Source organism: Cryptomeria japonica, chromosome 4 (genome assembly GCF_030272615.1).
Source record: "Cryptomeria japonica chromosome 4, Sugi_1.0, whole genome shotgun sequence".
Lineage (NCBI taxonomy): Eukaryota > Viridiplantae > Streptophyta > Pinopsida > Cupressales > Cupressaceae > Cryptomeria > Cryptomeria japonica.
The window spans coordinates 280,341,178-280,365,039 of record NC_081408.1 but is presented as its reverse complement, the minus strand read 5'-3'; the positions used below and the strand labels follow the sequence as shown (position 1 = coordinate 280,365,039).

General features: G+C 32.6%; 1 protein-coding gene across 1 annotated transcript; it reads left to right on the top strand.

Annotated features, from left to right (window-relative positions):
* Window positions 1-17,892: 17,892 nt before the first annotated feature.
* LOC131077497 (hevamine-A-like) lies at window positions 17,893-18,846 on the top strand. The gene has a single exon (XM_058015009.1). It carries the CDS (start codon window positions 17,893-17,895, stop codon window positions 18,844-18,846), a length of 954 nt encoding a protein of 317 aa, XP_057870992.1.
* The last annotated feature ends 5,016 nt before the right edge of the window (window positions 18,847-23,862 follow it).

The window sequence follows — 23,862 nt, the reverse complement described above, 5'->3', positions numbered from 1 at the left end:
TCAACTTTGGCAAGCTTAGTTGTCTCCTTCTCATTTCCAGGGAATCTCTTAACAACAACATTAGACATTTTTTTCTCTATAAAAACTTTCTCTCTCCATTGAAAGTCTTGTAACCTCTAGAGTTAGCCTTTCTTCTTACTCCACCTTCCAACCTTCAATTTGGATTTTCCCATCCTTGAAACCCTTGGTTAATTTCTTAGAAATATTAGCATGAGCTTTGTGCAATATTTCTATGAAAGGGGTGACCCACCATACTCTAGAATACGACATATAACTTTGGTTTTCCTAAGCTCTTCACAATTCAAGGATTCAACCCTTTTCCTTTCTCCTCTCATGGTATCTCCAAGGATCGTAGAATGAAGAGTAGGAAACTTCTACAATGCATCAAAAAAATTATCAAAAAGTGTGCAAAGTAGATAGAAGTAACTCTAAAAAGTCACACTTAATCATAAATCTTCAAGTCATCATTTTAAGATATGACATTGGGATTTAATACCAAGATCTGTTTCGCCTAGGCCAAACCATAATACATCAAGGCCTTAGAATCGGTTGAAAAGCTATCTCTAGGTCCCTATACTATTTCATCAATACTCCTTACACCCATGTTAGCAAAATGGTCAACCAACCTATTAGCTTTGCGATAAGCATGGGATATATTAACCTTTTGAAATGACATTAATATCTCCCTAGATTTCTCAATCCAATTTCTAATGTTCCAAGAAGGTTTTTGTTTATCTACAAGTAATTGAATGATGTTATTGGAATCCCTCTTGATCCACACATAGTTGGCCTTAACATTCTTGGTTAACAAAATTCCATTTTAGGCCACCACAACCTCACCAAGGTGGTTGGTTTGACATCCCAATAGGAGTGCCACTGATGTTAAAAAACTACCATATTCATCCCTTATCACTTACCCACACCCATCCGGCCCTAGATTTCCCTTATCCACCCAATCAAAGTTAACTTTCACCTAACTAGCCGAAGGTAGGATCTAGTGAACATTATCCCTAGGTGAGTTAGCCAACTTTATATCTCCGGGATTATACACCTCTTATATTCCAAGAAAAAGAAACATCAACATCATAAGAGGAGACACAATTATCCTTGATCCTTTCATTTGTGTGAACAAAAATAAATTTCTTCATGATGGCCCTTCCGATCTTGTTGAAAATGACCTTCGAAGTAGCAGCCTTATTTTTTAAAATTCTATTATTACTCTTTTTCCAAATGCCCTAGACCAGATGAGAGAAAGACAAGGACTAGATCAGCTTTAAGGAATGATTAGCAGTCTACACTCTCCATTGGACAAAGAAATCCTCCATAGAAGATGGGAAAATCGAATCCACTTTCCAAAGCTGCCAAAGGTACCCCCAAACCTTAAACACAAAGTCACAATGCAAAAACAAGTGGGGAATAGTCTCAGTTTCCTTCATGCATAAGATGCATCTATTGGTGAGAAAAAAACCTCTTTTATGCAAATTATTAATAGTTAAGACTTTGTTTTATAATAGAATCTAGAAGAATATATTAATCTTAGGAATGAGGGCTTTGGACCAGATAGAAGCCATGGAGAAATCTTTCGGAGGGGAGGCCATCCAAATCATCCAATCATTCTCTCTACAATTGGGCAAGAAAGCAATCAATGCCATTTGAAGGGGTTGAAGCTCCGCATTAATTTCAAACAAATTCACCCACTTTTTATCTCTGAAGTAGTCACTCACCCAGATGCCAAACCTTTTGTTTGAACCTATCCATATACTTACTAAAAGTCTCATTATTACATAATGGACCATGGCCAATCCAACCATCATCCCAAAATTTAATCCCTCTGCTTGACCCCAATTTCCAACCCATACCATTCCTGATAATGGAGCTCACACGTAGAGTGAAATTCCAAAGAACTGAACCAAAGAGGAGATCCCTAACTAAGAGAAACTTTGGAGTAGAGTCCAAAGTTTTTAGATATTTTGTTTCCAAATAGCATTCCATTCCCCCTTTTAATTAAATATTCTTCATATTTCATTGGAAAGGAGAACATTATTGAAATTTAAAATTCTTCTAATTATTAGGCCTCCCCATTATTGGGGTTTGCAAACTAAATCCCAAGCTACCAAGGGAATTCTCTTCTCTTCAACTCCAAACCATAGAAATTTTTTTTGAATGCTTTCAATTGCTTTTGAATATTTTAAGAGATTTTTCAATAATATGAGAGCATAAAATAGAACATTTTGGAGAGTCTCTTTTTCAGAGTTGGACCTTTCTATCCTAGCTTAAAATATCTCCCTTCCATCTGGCTAATTTTTTGTGGAGTTCTTTGATCAATGAGGACCAAAAGGATTTAGGCACTTTAAAACAAAGAGGAAGGCCTAGATAGGTATAAATAAGCTTACCTATGGAACGTCCTAAGATTTTGTAAGTCTTCATCTGTCTAGCTTTAGGAGTGTTAATGAAGTAGAGATAGCTTTTAGCATAATATATGCATTGACCTGAAGCTAGAATATAATTTACTGGGAATTTTTTTAAGGGTCGAGCTTCCCTGACTAAAGATTCCCCCATGATGATTATGTCATCTATACACTATTGGTGTGAACACACAAACATATTAAATGAAGGTCTTAATCCCTTTAGCCCTTCATTACTAATCATTTTAACCATATGTCTTCCAAAAGTATCCACCACAAAAGTAAAAAGAATAGGGGATAACGGATCTCCTTGACAGAGAACTCTTAAAACCTTAAAGAAATTCAAGAAGGATCCCAATAAATGATCAATGTATATTTGGAAGTATAAGTGAGATGCCAAACCAAATCAATAAAATTACCACAAAATACAAAAGCATTCAGAACTTTAATAAGGAATTTCCAATCAACCCAATTAGAGGCCTTAGAAAGATCAAGTCTAGGAAAGAAGCCTTGACGATTAGAACTTTCCAAAGCATGAATATTATAGCAATTTAGACTTGTTTATATTGCTAGCACATGTTAATTTTGGTTTTTGTTATGGATTAATTTTTAAAAATATATTAATAGCTATAACTTCTAATAGAAACTATCTAGAGTAATGGCTACTGTAATAGTTAAGGCATATTTATTCTCACTGAAAGGTTATGAGGTCTACTCCTATCTAATTTTATTTTTTATCAGTGTAAAATAGGTTTCGAAGGGGACTTGAAACCCTTTACAAAAATGTAAAATCCAACACCAAGAAAAGACCAGATAAAGATAAATAGTTGGCCAACATCAAAATAGAAGAGACAAGAAAGTGTCATCAGACCCGAAATCCTAATGGAGATTGTTTAACAACTTTAAAACTTTAACATTCTTGTTAATAACATCTTCATTTATGGTCAAGACATCATGGAAAACCTAGGCATGCTCATTCTTACCTTTATCACAACTATACATTTTGGTGAAGGGGCCAAGAATAGGTTCAGTACCCAAGCCATGTTGAACTCTAACAACATTCTTCCCACAATTCTTCATAGAAGTGGAGCGAGAGCCCAAATTAACCTCAGAAATACTTTTGACCATCTTATATTCCTCATTTAATTGTCTAAAGCCTTGAAAGCTATCCTTCCTAGCCATTCTACTCACAACCACCACAACCCTAAGCTTATTATGAATTTTATCAATGGTGTCTTTCAAAGACATAATCTTCTCCTTGTAATATAACCTTATAGTTCTCACATCCTTGGCCACATTCTCAATTAGAACAAGCATTTTATCAGCGTTATCCACTTACAAGGTCTTGTTCACACTTAGTTGTCCTAGAGCCCTCTTATCATCAAGGGTATTGATGCAGTCAAGGCCAGGAGATCCAATGAAGGACAACCAAACCTTGTAGCCTAACACATAAACTATGCAAAACATACTAGTAACTGGTAACAATATGTGAGATATAACAAAAAAGGCAACCGGTAACAGCACGAAACACATAATCGGTAAATGGTATGAATGAATCTTATTACAATCTAAAGAGTTACACATGCCACATGCTCGATCACAGTCCAGGATATAAATGATGCTTACAACATAAATACAAGGTCCTCAAATCATCCTCATATCAAATCATCTTTCGGGAATAGTCTACCGGTTCTACCCTAACTTGGACCTCAACCTTCCAGCCTCAGTCCTACCGGTACAAAATCTCGCCAAATCTACATCTTTGCTCGATCTCAAATCTCAATCCTTTGATCTTCTAACTTCCATATCTTCAAATTATTCACAAACCTCCATATATACCACCCACAAATAATTATAACTTAAACAAGTCGGCCCAAAGACCAACCAATTGATGAAACATGCAAACAATAACATGTCGGCTCAAATCACCAAGAACATCTCCAAAATGCATAAAACATAATGTGGTTCTCTAATAACATCGGACAAGGCATAAGAAACATAAATCAATGATCCTCAAGTCAAAAAAATCAACCGCAACATGAAATTATATTCGCTCAACACACTATCAGAATAACCGGTAAGAACATATCAACTGGGCTAATACCGAAATCAATAAATTTATAGAAACAAATCCAAATGTTATGAAAATTGAACATGACAAAGACAATGAACTGAAGGAGTTAAATCCAAATCTACAATGCTAAACACTCAAACAAGAAGAAATGACACGATCTCAAGCAATTCCATTGCAAACTGCCCAACTAGTAAGAACTAGACCAGTGCTCCTGCATCAGACTCTCAGGGTTAATTGAAAAGTGAGTCCCATCACTTGATCTGGTTTGATGATCTATCTGTAGGTACTTGCAACTACCTCGGGGATTTGGCAATTTGTTCAAGTCTCCACCCACTAACTACCTCAATCTTAAGCTCTAGGTTTGACAATCTACGTGTAAACCTTTCTCTGACTCACGTTCAATGATCTGAACAAGTCCACAAGTTTCCTTAACATCCTCTCCAACCAACCGATACATAACCAGGTCTTCCTCGATCAACAAGTTCACAAACTAGCTCTGATACCACTTGATGTAATCAAGGCAGGGATATCCAATGAAGGACACCCCAACCTTGCAGAATAAGACATAAACCATGCAAAACATACTAGTAATCTATAACAAGATGCAAGAAACAATAGAAAGAGAAACCAGTAACAACACATAACACATAACCGGTAAACAGTATGAATGAATCTTATTACAATCTGAAGAGTTGCACATGCCACATGTCAAATCATAATCTAGGATACAAATGATTCTTACAACATAAATACAAGATCCATAGATCATCCTCATATCAAATCAGCTTCCGGGAACAATCTACTGGTTCTACCCTAACCCGAACCTCAACCTTTCGGCCTCAGTCATAACAGTACAAAATCTTGCCAGATCTACATCTTTGCTTGATCACAAAGCTCTATCCTTCAATCTTCTAACTTTCATATCTTCAAGTGATTTTCAAACCTCCATATATACTACCTACAAATAATTACAACTTAATCAAGTCGGCCCAAACACAAACCAGTTCATGAAACGTGCAATAGTAACATGCTGACTCAAATCAACAAGAACATCTCCAAAATGCATAAAACATAACATGGTTCTTTGGGAACATCAGACAAGTCATAAGAAACATAAATCACTAATCCACAAGTCAAAAAAATCAACCGCAACCTGAAATTATCTTCACTCAACACACTATCAGAATAACTGGTAAGAACATATGAACCAAGCTAATATCAGAATCAATAACTTACTTGAAACAAATCCAAATGCTATGAAACTCGAACACAACAAAGATAATGAACTCAAGGAGTTAAATACAAATCCACAACACTAAACACTCAAACAAGAAGAAATTCCACGATCTTAAGCAATTCCACTGTAAACTGCCTAGCCAGTAAGAACTAGATCGGTGCTGCTGCATGAGGTATTAATCCTTTCCTTGAGAAAATTAATCTTCCAAACCATCCATTTAAACATATTTCTCCATCCTTCCATCACATCCATGATCACAACCATCATGTCCCCTACTCCTATGGAAAAGGACCCTTTAGTCAAGCCCACTAGAGTGTTAATCTCATTCTCAACTGGGATTTCAATATGGAAGTCCATCCCCTGCGGGTCCCCACCAAACTCAAGATAGTCAACCTTATCCCCAACCATCACATCAATTTTCTTTCTAACATTAAAATTTTCCAATGGCTTCTTAGCATGGGTAGACGCAAATGTTTTTTATCCCCAATGGTAGAATAAGACAAATTAAGGCCTTCTCCCTTCTCTTTCACCTTCATAAATTTAATAGATTTAGATGTTCCCCTACTAGGGAATTACACTTTTTGACAGAGCCAATGGAAAGGGAATCTTGAATGTACTCCTCTGAGGGTAGATAATCAGAATCTTCCTTATCAATTTTATTCCCAAGAGGCCATATAGGGGCAGGTGTTTCCTTCCTAAGGTGCTTGAGGATACTAGTATGGTAGTAAGCATTATCATCAGATGGAGCATCCTCAAAATTAGCAGAGAAATTAGAAAATGTCGACACACATTTTGGGAAAACTCAATTTTACATTTGGAGCCAAAGGGTTTGGTTTGAATGGGAAAATATTTAAAATGATCCATGAGAAATAGAATAAGGTCTTCATGAAGAATCAAAGAATTGGGGTTATTTCTATGAGGAATAATCACATGAGTAAGAGAAGAAAGAGGATATAATGGAGTGGAAATCCATATATCATGTCTAAAATGGTTTAGAAACATAAAATAGTAGCTAAACAAGCTAGTTAAATGACTATCAAGGGCTAGGTGCCTCATGTTAACCTTTGCAACTTTGGCACAAAGGAGATTGATGGATGTCCTATCATAGGACCCATCACTAGTCCTCTTAACCCTATTCCATTTAGCACTAGATTTAAAGAAGAGATTGACTGCCCCATCGGATGCATTTTGGTCCCTATAATTTTTTTCCCTCCACCAATATTCTAGTAATTTCTGCAATGAGGTCTTTATTAATAGATATTTCGACATTGTAAGTCCCATGAATGCCATTTTCCCATCCATCTAGAAAGGAATTGGTCACTAGAGGGTCTATTGGTATTTTGGTATGGTTTTGTCATTGATGTCAACACCTACTAACAATTATCAACTCTGGCACTTTGGAGAATCAACAACATTCATTGGCAAGCAAATGACTTATGAACAGTCACCGGTATCTAGTACACCAGCAGGATATAATGATCACCGGCACTTGGAATGGAATGGAAATCACATGGTTATGTCAAAGACATTGTTTGGACACTTTGTCTTGAAGGTTTGTTAATTGGCATATTCGTATTTGTATATTTGTTGTTACTGGCAATTAGGTCCAGGGTATACACCGGCAGGTTTATCTTTTCCAAATCAGCATGGCACGCTATGGAGATGACTTATTATTGTTGTAAATGCATTAAGCCGAAATGTTGAATCGGTTATTGCATCAGATATTGTATTGTTTGTAAAATGATTTTATTGTAAGATCTTGTAGAGCCGACCTACTAAAATTGGTCTTAGGGTATGGTATAAATGTAACATCTTATTTGTAAGATCAAATGTGGGAATGCGAAAAAGGATTGTGTAAAGGTATATGTGAGAATAAGCCGAGCTATACATGCAGACATCATTTGAAGATTGAAGAAGGGTTTTTGTGAAGACATCAGAACTATATCGGTACTGAATCTAACATAGAAAGATGCTACCTTAAGCAGTACATTCTTATTGGATTTAACCATCCAATTGTAGTCAGTGTGACTCCCATTTGTGATTGAGAAATGAGCTCTAGGCGCTTGGCCTTTCTGCATGTGTAGACTGCATTTGTATACACTTACTATCTATAGTAGTATCATCTGATTGTGGGTAAGGTTTCCCACCGTGATTTTTCCCCTTACAGGGTTTCCACGTACAAATATTGGTGTTTCCACGTACAAATATTGGTGTTATGTTGTGGATGACTTTGTCTTTTTGTTTCATGCATTAATCCTTATCGGTATTGCAATTAACTGCTAAAACTGTCTACCGACATATTAGACTGGTTTACTAGTATCAAGCATTAAGTTGGTTAAGTTGTTTTTGGTTTGAATTTATTAGACAACTGATTCACCCCCCCCCCTCTTAGTTGTCTCCAAGACCTAGTAGGGTCATGGCCTTGCAATTTCTCCAAGGGGTGATACCACCCACCAAAATTTTATCCCAAATAGCCCATTTGTTCTACTATTTCTCATAGGAGATTGGCTTTGTCTTGTTTCTATCTCCACCCATAGCTTTTTAGAAGCTAATAGAAATCCCACAACCAAATAGAAGACAACATGTTCTAAAGTTCAACACATAAAAACAATAGTTGTGAGCACCTCAAGTGAAGAAAAATTGATAAACAACGATCTATCTTTTCCTTCCATAATGGTGTGCAAACATCTCACCCATCTCCTCCACTTGATTCAAGAGTAATGAACTATCATTACTAGGAAAGCTATCTAATTAGCATGATCTAATATCATCAAAGATTAAAATTTTAATTTCAATAGTGATGTGATCATAGGTCCCCCACCAAACAATATGATGTTGCTTGAGAAAAATATTATAATAAAGGACAAGTAGTATTTGTAGTAAAATAATTATTCAAAATATCATAAACATGAAATAAATATGGAAGATGATTTTACTTTGGTGTTTGTTTCCTTTAACTGGATCTCAAATCTTGAAATCTACAAAAATAAAATAAGTGTATACTATAGTGATACTTATAAGATGAATATTATGTTTAAAACTAAAGAAAAAAATCAAAGGGTAAAAGGGTAAGGAATATTGCACTTCTAGTTGAACAGGGATAGTGCTTAGGTAGAAAACCAATATATACCACTTAGGAAAAGAAAAGTAATGTGGTACCATCTAAAATAGACTTTGATCACATGATTGTAACTCCTAACATACTCAAAGAGTAAACATTAGTTATAAATTACATGCATAGAAAAAAATAATCTAAGTTGGAAAAAATTATATAAGCATATGGAAATCTTGACTATTACAGAATAATATCAAAAAATATAACATCAATGAAGAATAAATAGAGAATGAAGAATAGTTATTAATTTATAGATAAAGGTATTATACAAGATTAAAAATAATAAGATATAATAAAAAAACATATAACTGATAATTAAATGATTGTAAGATACAAAAACGACAAGTATAATCATGAGAAAATTTCATGAATGTGAATAAGAATACAATAGCCCTAGATAATAGCATAATCATACAAAAATATGTAGCAATATATGTATCATAATTCTTGGAGATAACCTTGAAAACTATAAAAAAGGGCACTGTAAATATAGTGTAGTGTTGTAGACATGTTTCCCATCTTTTGAACTTGATTAATCTAAATATATATATATATATATATATATATATATTCATTTATAAATATATATTGTTCCATTAGTTGATATTCCTTAATACAAGAAGTAACTTTAAAGTCATTGAACTAAATAATTAGTTAAGTTGTAACCTTTAAAAACATGTATACTTAATTATAATAAATAGTTTGAAGTCATTCATGAGGTTATTTATGATCTTATATATGCCATTTAAAAGTATTTATTTGATTCGAATATATTCTACATTTTAAAATGCATAGACATTGAAACGAGGCAAGAAAAATAAGAATAAGAAAATGGTAGAAGATTATAGAGAAGGAAACTTTGTTTATGCTAGGATGGTTCCATAGCCAATGTTAGGTTGTTTCCTCTTTTGGACTCTACAACTAATCTCCTTTGATTAGTGAGTAATATTTCACTATCTAGGAGATTGTACCTTACCCATGTTGAGGCATGAATGCAAAAAGATGTAGATTATAAAGGATGAAATTTAAAACATTGTCTCATGATAATATTCTTATGCTAGTTTGAAGAGAATAGAGGGATATGTGTAGGGTCTCTATGAGGAGAAAAATTAGGGTTGGGGTGGAGTTTGGGAATTGTTAAGACAATTGTAAATAATTATTTTTCTATAAACTTTATGTATTGGCACTGAATTAACTATGGGATGCCAACCACTTAAACTTCATAGAGGTTTCCCACCTAGTATACTAGATTCATAATTTCATTAAGGACTAACTCATTATTTTAGTATGATCAAAATTATAAAATAAGAGAGTTAACAAGAACACCCTAAACCAAAGTAAGGGGATAAATCTACTAATAAGTGCAGTTTTTGATGTTAAAATGAATGTAGACATACAATCAAATGATAAAAGAATAAGAACAAAAAAAGTTGATCATTTGATATCTCTAAGGGAAGTGCATTTCAAGTATTATAATCTCACTCCTCATTAGAAATTTTAATTGTCAAACTCAAGCTATTGAGTCAAACTCACATGGTACAAGAGTTATGCTATGTCCCTTGAATGTAGAAAGATACCTCTATTTTCAAAGTGGAGTAACTTCTTAAAATTTCAAAGAATGATTTTTATCAATTTTTTTTTTTATTAGAGTAAAATAGGTTTTACAAGGACCCAAAACCCAAAATAAAAAAAAATAGTATTCAAGGAGAAACTAGATGCCAAGCCATACTGAGCTAGTACTAACATAATAATTAAAAACAAGGTCAAACAACCCAAAGACTACACAATGTTGTTTAGCATTTGAACTATCTTAACATTCTTATCAATAACATTCTTATTATTTCAGCTAAATTCTCCATAATGCTAGCATTCACCTACTTACCTTTATCCATACTGCAAGTGTGAGTTGATGGTCCTAGAGTTGCCTGCGTGTCACTCTTCAGAATAGGCACTTTCTCCTTAGCCCTGCCACAAACTAAAATGGAAGGGTAAGCATGATTAGTCGAGGGGGATACATTGAGGGATTGGGTTTTTTCATTGTCTTCGAATACCCTCCATGTGGTTGTCATGGTTTTCCTACTAACAACAATAACCACTCTCAACTTCTCATTAATCTTATCCATTGCCATCTCTAGGTTCATGATTTTTTCTTCATGAGCAATACCCATAGCCTTCACATATGCCACTAGCTTCTTACTGAGGTCTAGCTGGTTGTCTACATTATCCAAGGAGGGGGTGTTCAAAGTGCTTTATTCAAAAGTTAGGTCATTAATTCTGCATTTCAACCCTAAAATCTCCACAACCACCCAATTGAGGAATTTTTTTTGTCTATCCATAGCATCCTTCACTACTTTTTTGCCATCTCCTACATCTGTCATCAAGGATCCCATGTCCTTATCCATATGGATGCCCTTTTAACTTCAATTGGGATTTTTGTATAAAAGTCCATGTCTTGTTGTTCATCATCAAGCCTTGGAGGGATGAAATTATCCACAATGTATTTTAATTTCTTCTTCTTGATAGCCTTGTTTCTTTGAGTGAGTGTTGGAAGGGGGAAACAAGATTTTATTTTCCCACCCAACATAGACCCCAACTAAAATTTGTTTTTTTGACTAATAGAGAATGGGGGCATAGGTTCCTTGCTTTTATTAGCAGAGCTAGGGCTTAAGGAGTCAAGGAAAATCTCATCAGATGGGCTATAATCTGAATCTCCCTTTTCTAATATTTCCTTATCAATATCATACCCCTTTTCCCTTAGTAGAGGCCTTATTATGTTTTTTATAGGTACCCAAGTGGAAAGCCTCTCTGTTAGAGGATTAGGTTCTGTGTACTCATTAGTGTAATGCCAATGGACATTTTGAGCTTAGTGGATATTATTTTTTTCAGAGATTGTGGGATGTAGAGCTTAATCTCAAGAGATTTAGCATGCTCAATATTCAGAAGAATTAATCCTTGATGAAGAACATAGGAGATCCTCTTTTTCAAATGGGCATTAACACTACTGCACAAAGAGGATAATAGGTAAAAAGGAATATAAATACACCTATCATGCCTAAAACTATTTTAAATGGTAAAATGATAGGTAAAAATGCTCTTATAATAGTTGTCTAAGGTTATGTACCTCATTATCACTTCAACAACATCAACCCACAAAGATTTATGATCCTTGTGATTGTATCCGCCATCTTTTGTGTAACAAACTTTACCCCTATCATTCTTCTGGAAGAAAATCTCAAGAGCCTCCTCCATGGATTTTCTATCCCTATATAATTTTCTCCAATCCTTGAGCATCCTAGTAATCTCTTCAATGTGGGTTTCATCCACCATAATTTCTCCTCCAAAAACCTATAAAGTGTGATTCTTCTAGGTCTTGATGAAGAGCTAAATAGCTCTAGTGTTATGACCATGAAGTTTTTTGATGCAGGGAGTAATTCCTCTACTTGAAATTTCATCCCACACTATTGTCTTGATCCCCCATTTCTCATAGGAAGTGGGTTTTTGTCTATTTTGATCCCCACCCATATTGGGCCCATAATCTGATCTATGAGCACCTTGTAGAAGACCACTAGATGGCAAGGAACAAAAACTTGCCTTTCTTGATAACATAATGATAGGGACACCTCATCGCTTCCTTCCACATATATAAACTATAAAACATAATAAAGACTTGGACAACCCCCAAATCAACACAATCTTCTATCATCATCAATGAGTTTTTTAATCTCTATGAGGATAATATCATGGTACCCCCATCACTTAATACTAGCATGCTTAACTCTAAGATTGGCAAGGCTGTCAGTCACTTTATTGAATTCCAAAAAGAAATGAGAGATTTTAAAATTATCAAGGGATATGAGCATCCCTAATATATTTTCAATTACATCTTTTATAGTCCAGCTAGAGGTATTTCTAGACCAAGAAGGTAGTTAACAATGTCAAGAGGGAGTCACTTTCTAGCCATATTTTCCTATAGTTCTTCCTCATAGTCAACATAATACCAATGCAGGCAACCATAGCAACATCATAGTGGTTTGTCTGAGTTCACAAAGGATTGTGTAATATAATATCATCATTTCTTGCAATATCAAGAAAAAAGTGCATAAGCATTATTAAAAGCAAGGTGATGCTCCAAAATACATTTCTTGATGTTAATATCTTATAAAGCATTAACATAGTTAAAGAGTTAGTAAAAATTATCTTTAATCATGATCGCCTTGAAATGTAAAAGATAATTTGTCATCTATAATCAATTCCAATGAACTATGATAAGAATAAAAAATTCATATATTTAAAATATTTCAATTTCAAATAATTATGTTCTATGAAATGTGTAATCTTTTTAGCACATCAATAGAAGTTATTCAAGGGTTCCAAAGCGAAAAATAAATAGTTATTGTGTATACAAAAGCTCATGGAAGATGAGTTGACAAAGTCTAATCTAGTTCAATAAAGAGTTCAAGACTCTAATTTGTAGAAAAATAGCTAGCTTGCAAACTAATTAAACTCCCTTCAAAAGCAATTAAAGACATCAATCCTTATGATGGTGCATACATTTCACTATGAATGTGATAATTAAAATAAATAGTATATTAAATATGGAAATTCATTAAGCGTAAGGGTATTTTATTTTATTTTCACTGAAAGCTTGCATAATATAAATTTTAAAAATCTATTTGTTAAGAATAATAAAGATAAGTATAAATATTTGAAATACATCTTTATTTAAAGAAATAGAGATATCATTCTGAACCTATTTTATTTATTCAATTGAACTTCTTTTATTTATATATTTATTTATTAGAGAAATCAATTCAATTATTTAATTAGTTTAGCCAATCAAATATAATTAAAAATTTGAACAAATAGAGAAATTTTCTATCCATTGATTTGACTGATTCTGATTAGGATTACATTCTAGATAAAATCACCTATTTCTCTTCAAAAAAAATATTACATTATATATAATAATTTGAATAATTTTGATTTATTGTTATATACTATATTTGATATAATATTAACTATTAATTTTATTTTAATATTATATTTTATTTATGACAAATATATTATATGTTTAATACTTTTTTGTATTTTTCATATATAGAATTTATATTTATTATTATTATATATAATGTTTAATAATATTGGCTATTAAATAAAAATACAGTATAGTATATAATTAATGTACATAACAATTATTTTGCATACGATGTTAATTAGCTTATTTAATAGTTTTTATTTAATATGCTTAGTATTATATATATATATATATATATATATTATTATATATATATATTATTATATAATATTTGGAATTGAATGCACATTATTAAATATAATATAATTATTACACATAATATTAATTAAAACACTAAATATATTATATGTTTATTATTTATTTACATTTGTTATTGAAATATATATACATTTAAAAAAAAATATAGTTAAGTTATATTTATTATTAAACATTATATGGAATAGCCTAACACATTTGGCTACTTTGTCATTTTGTTCATCCTTTCGAGGAGAATGAGTGTCATTTATTATTAAAAATGATTAAGCTAATACCTGCTTGACAAGGTGATTATTTAAAGCTCATCATAATAAGGAAATAACTTTTTTAACAAATAAAAATTAATTATTAATAATTACCATATGATAATTTTCCACAAAGTACAAATAATGTAGTGAGAGGATAGCAACAATAACAAAAAATCAACTATAGAATCTTCTCTCTCTTCCTTCTTTCTTTATTTCTCTTATTTTTCTTTCTCTCTATATATATCTAATTGTATATCTCTACTCTCTATTTATTTATGCCTATGTTTTGCTCTTTGTCTCTCTCCCTTCCTCTCCCCCTCTATATATTTTTTTCTCTCTCTCGATTACTCCATTCACCATCTATATCTCTCCTTCTCCTTCTCCTTCTCCTTCTCCTTCTCCTTCTCTAGAGCTATCTCTTCCTCTCTATCTACCTATCTTTCTTACTCATCTTTGTTTCTTGACATTTTCCCTTCTCTCTTTCCCCTTCTCCCTTCCTAGACCTCTATATCTATATTTCTTTGCCCCTCTATTTCTATTTCTCCATACTTTTTCTTCCTTCTTTTCTATTTACTCTAAACTAACCAAACTATTGGAGGAACTTGATGCATTGTGTCTGTTGTTAAAAAAAAGTAAACTCACAATATAACAAAGACTCCCTCCAAAAACAAAGCTATAGCAATTCTGGCTGCAAAGCAGTACTGGCTGCAAAACAGCACTGTTGTACAATGACTTACCTTCGTGTTATACCGACATTAAGAGACATTAAAATTATAGAGCTCGACAAAATAGTTGTGTCCTAGATCTCCCACTGTCCATATAACACAAAGGTAAGTCATGGTACAACAGTGCCATTTTAGAACCAAAATAGTTGTATCCTAAAAGCAATTATGATAAGAATTTCTTAATAGTAATTTAATTAAGCTATGAATGTCATAAATATGTATGATATTTTTTTGAATTTAATTATGTAGATATTCTCCTCCCAAAATAAAAACTATAGGATCTAATCCAAAAGAATATCATACACATCAATATGAACCGTAGAAACTTCATAAATTCAATGTCACAGATGGTAAATTAGAGATGTAAAAACAAAGTTTCCAAGTACCCATGTGCGGCGTGATTTTTAGTACTATCGCGTGTGGAAGGTCGTGGCAGGGTGCCATGCGCCATGTGCCACGTGCCATGTGATTGTTACTATGCGTGTGGAAAGTCGCAGCAGGACAACATTGAATCTAAATTTTGAACAGCGAAGGGCTTAGGTAATTAGGACAACATTCCCACTTGCTTAAAGAAAATAAAAAAATCATTGCAAACTATATAGTGTCCTCGAATGAGGGTCCACAGTTGCCTTGGTAGTTGTTCTCCTCTAGTATATGATAAATGCAAAAATCATAAGCTTCTCTTGCCAACACTTGCATAAGGGTTAACTTTGAATTTGTGATGCTCACGTTAAATGATTTTTACATATTTAATAAATATTAAAATAAAATCAAAATAATTACTTCTCAAAATACTAAAAAAGTTATGCAATTAGAAAGTTGAGGAATAACTTGACATTTTGGTAATGGTTTGTGAAATTTATATTAAAATAGGTAAGTGTGATAATAATGAAATTTAATATGTTATTTTATTTTGAAATATAAAAATTGAAGCTTTTTTTCATATATTGACGAAAAGTAAAAAAATGAGTTTATTGTTCTGATTATAATGTGTATATATTGTAAATTATATTATTTTAATTTTATTATGTTTTAAATACTCTTTATTATAATTCTAATATGTTTAAATATTCAATTTTAAATTATTACTTATATTTTTATTTTTCAAATAGACTAAGATGTGATATCTCTCCATGTCATCAAGTGTTTTGAATCTTGAGAACATGAAATAAATGACCCAAACTTATTATGACATATTATTCTTAAGTTCTACTTGTTCAATACATAAGTATGTGCCAAATAGACTAGGGTGTAATTAAGTCTCAATTTTCTAAGTCGAGAATATTTTTCAAACATAAAATGAGTCAACTAGATATTTAATGAAATGTCAATATGGAATACTCATTGTCCGTTCTATAAATAAATATAAAAAAATCTTAATATTTATCGACTCTAGATTGTGTTCGGATTTATTTCAAATTTGTGGTATTTGAACCTTTCTTAGCCTAATATATATTTGTTAATGCTTAAATTTTTCTTTACAATAGCTTGTCTTTCACAAACAATTAAAATGAAAAATATTGTAAATTGTGAGACCTTGAAAAGTAAAATAGTTTGCATGATTAGAAAGAAAATTCTTTACCTATTCTAACTAACTTTACATTGAAGAAGGTAAAGTGTTATAAAAAGCAAGGTGATGTGTCAAAACACCTTTTTTGATGTTAATCTCATATATAGCATTAACGTTGTTATTAATATTTAGTAAAAATTATTTTTAATCATAATCACCAAAATGCAAAGGATAATTGACCATCTATAATCAATTATAATGATTTATAATAAGAATCACAACTTCATATATTTTAAATATTTCAATTTCTAAAAAACTATGTTATATTTTTTAACACAACAATAGAAGTTATTGAAGGGTTCAAAAGTGAAAAATAAATAATAAAAAGGCTTGAGTTTGCAATGTCAAGTCTAGTTGAATAATGAGCTTAAGGTTCTAATTTATAGAAATAATAGCTAGATCACAAACTAACAAAATTCCCTTTGAAAGCAATTGAAGGCATCAATTCTTATGATGGTGCATAAATTTCACTATGAATGCCACACATGACAAATCAGAGATCCAAAACAAATTTGCGTTAAATTTAATTGTTCCGCTACTATATTGAAAGAGTTGTTTGTAGCCTTAACTATGTACCCAATGGTGAGTTACACTTCATATATTTGTTTGGAAAAATATTTATGATCTTGTTCATATTTAAAAATAAAAAATACAAGAGGTCTTTTTTAATATTGTTTTATAAAATACATATGAACAATAATTTATAATGTATCCAAACAACACAATAGACATACATACATACACACATATACTATTTTAAACTCGACATCCACACATAAAAAATTGTAATAAAGATAATTTTTACTATATTAAAAAATTAAAGATATAATAATAAATATATAAACCACATAATTTCATAACGAAAAGTAATATTCTAATAATTAGAAACTATTTTAAACTTCAAATTCACATGTTTTGATCTTTGAAGGTTAAAGCATACCGTATCAAATAACCATAGTGCGCGCACCGACAATTAATGCATTAATGAATTAAACGTTAACCAATACAAACGGTAATTCTATCATCCAGTTCAATTCTAATGATTACATCCACAAGTTTGAAAAGTGCACCAAGAAAAAGGGGATGTCTACGACTGCCATGTGATTGTTAGTACTCCCGCATGCGAAAACCTACAGCAGGACACGACCATTGCCACTCAAGCAGAAATTCGTGTGGCAAAAGGCCTATATAATGACCACAATCCCACCCGCTTAAAGCAAGCAAAACAATGGAGAGTCGTCAAACGAGAGAGGCTAGAATTGCCATGGTTGTTGCTCTGTTGTGGAGCAGAGCATCTGCATCTATGGGAAACATAAACATATACTGGGGTCAGAATAGCAACGAAGCTTCTCTTCCCAATACCTACGCAAGCGGCAACTTTGAAATTGTAATGCTCGCATTTCTAAACAAGTTCGCCGACGGGCAGACGCCGGTGCTGAACCTAGCGGGCCATTGCGATCCCCCCTCGGGAGGATGCAAATCGTTGAGTGCTGATATTCAGTCTTGCCAGTCCAGAGGTGTAAAGGTATTTATGTCCCTCGGAGGAGCCGTCAGAAACTATAAGATCACCTCCGTAGAGGATGCGAAGAACATGGCCAGCTATCTGTGGGACAACTTTCTGGGAGGGCAATCGGACTCCAGGCCTATCGGAGACGCTGTTCAGGACGGCATCGACTTCAATATCCAAAACACTACAGCGCACTGGGATGATCTGGCCAGCGCCATGTCTGCTCTTAGCACTCCCTCCAAGAAGATCTATCTCAGTGCCGCCCCGCAGTGCCCCTATCCCGATGCTCACCTCATAACGGCCTTGCAGACGGGGCGTTTTGACTACGTTTGGATCCAGTTCTACAATAATACTCCTTGTTTGTATGCCAACGATAACGCTACCAATTTGGTGAATTCATGGACCCTTTGGACCACATCTATTCCCACTGCTCAAACACGGAGCTTCTACATCGGCCTTCCAGCTGCGCCTGATGCTATCAATAATGGTGGCTATGTTGAGCCAGACGTACTCATCTCCCAAGTGCTGCCTAAGATCAAGCCTTCCTCAAAATATGGAGGAGTCATGCTGTGGTCCAAGTACTGGGACGAGCAAACCAATTACAGCTCGATCATCAAAGATTCTATAATAACGAAGCCGTCCCTGGTTGAGGTGCCTAGTTTGGCATATGTCTAAGAAGAAAAAATGTAGTAATACTTAAATAACTGTTGAGCTTAGGTAATGCTCAGCCTGTTTTTATTGGTCAGCCTTAAAAGCACACACTAAGCTCTGACTTTCAAACTGGTTAAAACATTTCTTTTCCGTTTTCCTTTTTTTTTGGGTCATCTTTGGCAGGGTTAGGCTTTGTACTTTTCTAACTCTTTATTGCTCCTCTTGCCTACCTTAACCGTACTGCCAGGTGTGGGGCCCTCTCAACTATCATCTACATCTCCTTCGCCGTTCATGCCGCATAAATTTTGAATTTCAAAACTATTTCTCTGGCTCCATCAAATCTTCGTATGTATGTTTCAAATCCAGTAATTTTTTCCCGCCTACTCCCAGTTGTACCAAAATGGGAGCTTTGGAACATGTACACACATCCATCGAAGCATAAGGGAAGGACATTTATTATTATAATATATAGCAATTAGAAATGCTCTGGTAAACATGCTTGCAAAAATATGAAGTCATTGCACCTTTATGTGGTCAGAACTTCCACACTCCGACACGGCCCGCCCTCTAACGCCCATAAGACCTCACGGGATTCTGCTGATTTTAAAGGATTCTTGTCTATTGCATGCAAATTTTCAGTTGGATATAAAAATTATTTTCCATTTTTAAATTGTGGTGGAGCTATTACAATTAAGTGGTCAAAACTTAAACTAAAATTATGTAATTATAAAAAATATGTTATTATTATATATCTTCTGTTTTCCTTTCTTAATTTTCTTTTTATTAACACAAAATATACAAATCAATCACCCATGTAGAAATTATTCAAAATAAATTAAATATAGTATTAATTAAAACTATGAAACTATTAATTATATTAAAAAAATAAAAAATAGTTGTCTTAGTAAATCTCTTTTTTTCCCCCTTCATGAACCAGTCAATATGTGAAACCAATTCTTTTTGTCACATTAGTGTAAGACAAGTATTTAGACTGTTTTATTATATTTACTCATTGATTTTTTGTTAGTAGTTATTTTTCAATTATATGATTTGCATCCTATGCATCTTACTAGACTAGCTTAGGGAGTTCAATGCCTAAATGTTTGGGCTGTACCCATTGCAAAAAATTGTTCACCATCTTATTAGATTTCATGAGCCTAATATTATTTTCCTTCATAAAATAAAAGTTTTTGTGGAGGAGGTGCAAGTTCCTTCTTCTAGCATTTGGCAACATATTCAATGTCAATGTGTTTGAGCTCAAGGTTGTGTATTTGATTGGATATGTTCTATTTTATCATCTAATATTTATACTAATATTGGTTTTCAAGAAAAGGTCTACTTTGTGTAATGTATTCAAGTTGATCATTCTTTTTTCTTTGTACCTTTGGTTTTATTGAGAAAATTGGTAGTAAAAAATTAAATAGAGAAGTAATAAATTATACAAAACAGATATTTTCATAGAAAACCTAGCACTATACCAAGACAAAATTGTGAGCAAAGATCTCTCAATTTTATTATCTCAACCAAAACTTTGTTGCTACAAAAGTCTATCAATCAAAACAAAAAATATGACTTGCTTAGCTATACAACATCCTTACTAATGACTGAAAATAATTGACTTCACATATCAATAGATTTTGGCTAAGAATTATAATGTCATTCTTTATCTTGAGAAGAAACTCAATGCTATGTGTATACATTATTAATATTCAATTATGATTTTTAATAAATAAATAAAATTAATCTTGCATATGTATCGTCAACCACATAAGTTGTTGTACACAAAATTCAATGATATTTTTTACACTTGGGGATTAAGAGATGTGGTAATGAATCTACTTTAAAATAATTGGATATGTCTCCAATTATTTGATTGGTGACAATTGAATTGTGCCTAAGTTATAAATTTGATAGTGGCATAGTTTAGATTATTTTCCCATTAATATTTATTTTTTCTTTAATAGAAAAAGGCCATATTCAAGTTCCAATTAATGTGTCTTTATGATCAATCTTTCCATGATAAAATGGTAAGGTGGTGGAATATATGAAATCATTCCTTTTGAATCATTATTTATTCCCTTTAAAATGTTTCAATATATAAATTTTAAACAGAAAAAATAAAATAAATTTAGTTTTGTAATGTTTTTCTAGTAGAAGAGACAAGTGCAAGAAAAATTGAATCATCTCAAGCTATCTTATTGCTTTCAGATGGTACTTTGCATGAGAAATATTTTTGCTTCCTCTTTTCTTTCCTCGTTTATTGCTAATATATTTCAAGGTTACATATACAGTGAGGTATTCTTTTTGAAAATATAGGTGTGGGGTTTTGGTTGTTTGAGGGAAATAGTGTGCAAACATAAATGATTGAAAGTTAAACTAAGCAATCTAAGCAAACACAATTAACTCAAACACCTCAAGATTGGGATGTTAGAAAGAAATGAACAAAGTATAATTGACATAAAAAATATAATATGCAAACTTTATTTATTTTCTTGCTTTGATTATCCCATGGTCGGATGTGTGCTCATGATGTAGCTTGTGCTCAATATTGCTCCATGATGTATTATTATCCTAATTGGATTCAAGATGTGAGGATTGGATGAGGGGATCTGAGGATGAAATTTGGCATTATGACAATGTGGATGTCCTAATAATGGATGGAATTCTACCTGATAATGATATGGTAGTGAGAAAGTGGATGATTTGCTAGAAAAAGAGGGGGATTAAATAGGAAAGGAAAGGTGAGGAAGGGATTGGAAAATGCAACACTTCTCCTCAAGGAGGACAATTAGAAATCCTAAGGGGGGCATGTGGAATGAGATTCCACACTTGTCCTCAATAAGGGAGGACACATGTCTATTTTGGGAGGAAGCAAGCCAAAATAGGCTTCAATTTCCTAATATTAAGGAAATTTGGGAATTATGTGTGTACACACATGTGAGGGGAGGTTAGGATAAGGTTAGTTTGGGAAGATACGGTTGGTTAGAACCCAAAGGTTAGATTGGAGGTTAGGTTAGAAAGGGGTTAGTTAGGTGGTTAAAAGTTAGGAGACGTGTGACATATTTGAATTAATTAAATTCAAATGAGGAGGGAATTAATTAGTTTAATTAATTAATTCAAGGATTAGAAGAAAAGGGGAAATAATTAGTTTGATTAATTAATTCAAGGATTGAAAAGGGGGAATTAATTAATTCAAGAATAATGGGGCATGGCTTCATTTAATTAATTTAGCTAAAATAGATACTTGATTATTCAACTAATACATGTGACTTAAGAGATTTGATCATATTAAATTAATCAGTTAAATTTAAGTGTCTACATTGGTGTTCAACTCAATATAGATAGAACCACCAACAAATCATCAATAATCAATCCTACACCACCAAACATTATTCCAAAGCAGCATACCAATGCACAAATGACCACAAACAAGGCTATCTAACAAAGACCAATAGTAATACTCCATAAATAAGGATGATATGTTTGATAAATATAAATCTCAAGTAGTTGTGTCTTAAAGATGATGAATTTCCCCTGCTATACTAAATCAATAAGGGCAATGAATGTAGTGACAATAACTTGATTAAGAAGAATAAAAAATAGAAATTGGGTCTCCATATGAAGAGTACAAATATGGAGATAATTCTCAAAATCATTGGAACATGCAAGATATGTGATATACTCAAGCTCTTCTAAATTATCATCATCAAATTGTATGTAATCTATAACATCGAGAGGATTAACATAATCTATAGTAGGATCCTCTATGAATCAAGAAATATGAGGATCTCCATGGATCTTCCAAATTCTTGTCCAAAATTTTCAAAGAAAGCCAATGACTAATAAAACACATATAGTATCATGATCAACATTAGAACAAATCAATCCTACAACATTGTCAATGATGTTACCCCATACTAATAAGTTCTTGGTGTGTTGTGTTCAAGAATGATCCTATAAAGATAAGACAAAAGATCAAGACACTTGAGATGTGTCAGGATGTCATTTTTAAGACATATCTATCCAAACCCATGATTACAATAAAGGGATGAATAGAAAAATCTATGGTACCTTCACAAATGATAAAATCAAAGACCAATATCCTGAATGCATGTAAAGTAGATCAAATCAGGTCATCTTGGACAAACACAACATTTGCAGGTGTCAAGATGTTTAAGGAATTGGTCAAAAGATGAAATAATAGAAAACTACATAAAAATACTTGGAGAAATTTTTGAAAAAATACCATGGTTATGTGCGAAGGTTTTTGAAAAAAATGTATATCTTTGCAAGAATCATAAAAATAAAAGATATTGTAATAGAAAATTGTTGAGCTTATATGTAAAAAATGATGATATAAGTTCAATATGTGATAAAATACTTCAGTTCTTGTGGTATACTTTAATTTTTCTGATGATATTTGATGGTGAAGACTAGATGTGGGGTTTGTATCCTCTCTTAACTCACCCTTGTTCTCCCTCTTTCAAGCCCTTAAAATATTATATTAACATAACATTTATTTTGGTTATATTTCCTTATCTATCATTATAATTGTAGTATGTGTTAGTCTATGAGGCCATTAGCAATGCTCTAGGTTGACTCTTGGTTGTTGACATATCTTCTAAGAACTTCATTCATGCTTTATTTACATTTATCCTAGTTAAAGTTGATATATCATAAGATTTATGAGGTAGGGTTGTTTATAACTTAATGAATAGTATAGAGATATAGTCCTCTAATTAAATAGAGACTTGATAATAAAAAGATAATTTAACTTAGCTTTTAATAATGAACTCGTAAGTTAGAATATGAGATTACCTTTTGAAAACTTGGTATTATGCTCCCCATTAAATTTTAAATTTTGTTATATAATTATATTAAATATCAACCTTATTGTGTGTATTATTTGGGTGAACCTTTTAGCATTATTAGCATATCTCCCTAGATTGAAGTGTAATTTTAATTGTAGACATTAAGTTTCCACAATCCATAATTGTATGGTGAATGTGAGTTTCTAGATTTGATTGTGTGTGCTTTTTT

What these genes read in the sequence shown, in the direction of transcription:
- LOC131077497 (XM_058015009.1), top strand. Translation starts at nt 17,893, where the DNA reads ATGGAGAGTCGTCAAACGAGAGAGGCTAGAATTGCCATGGTTGTTGCT.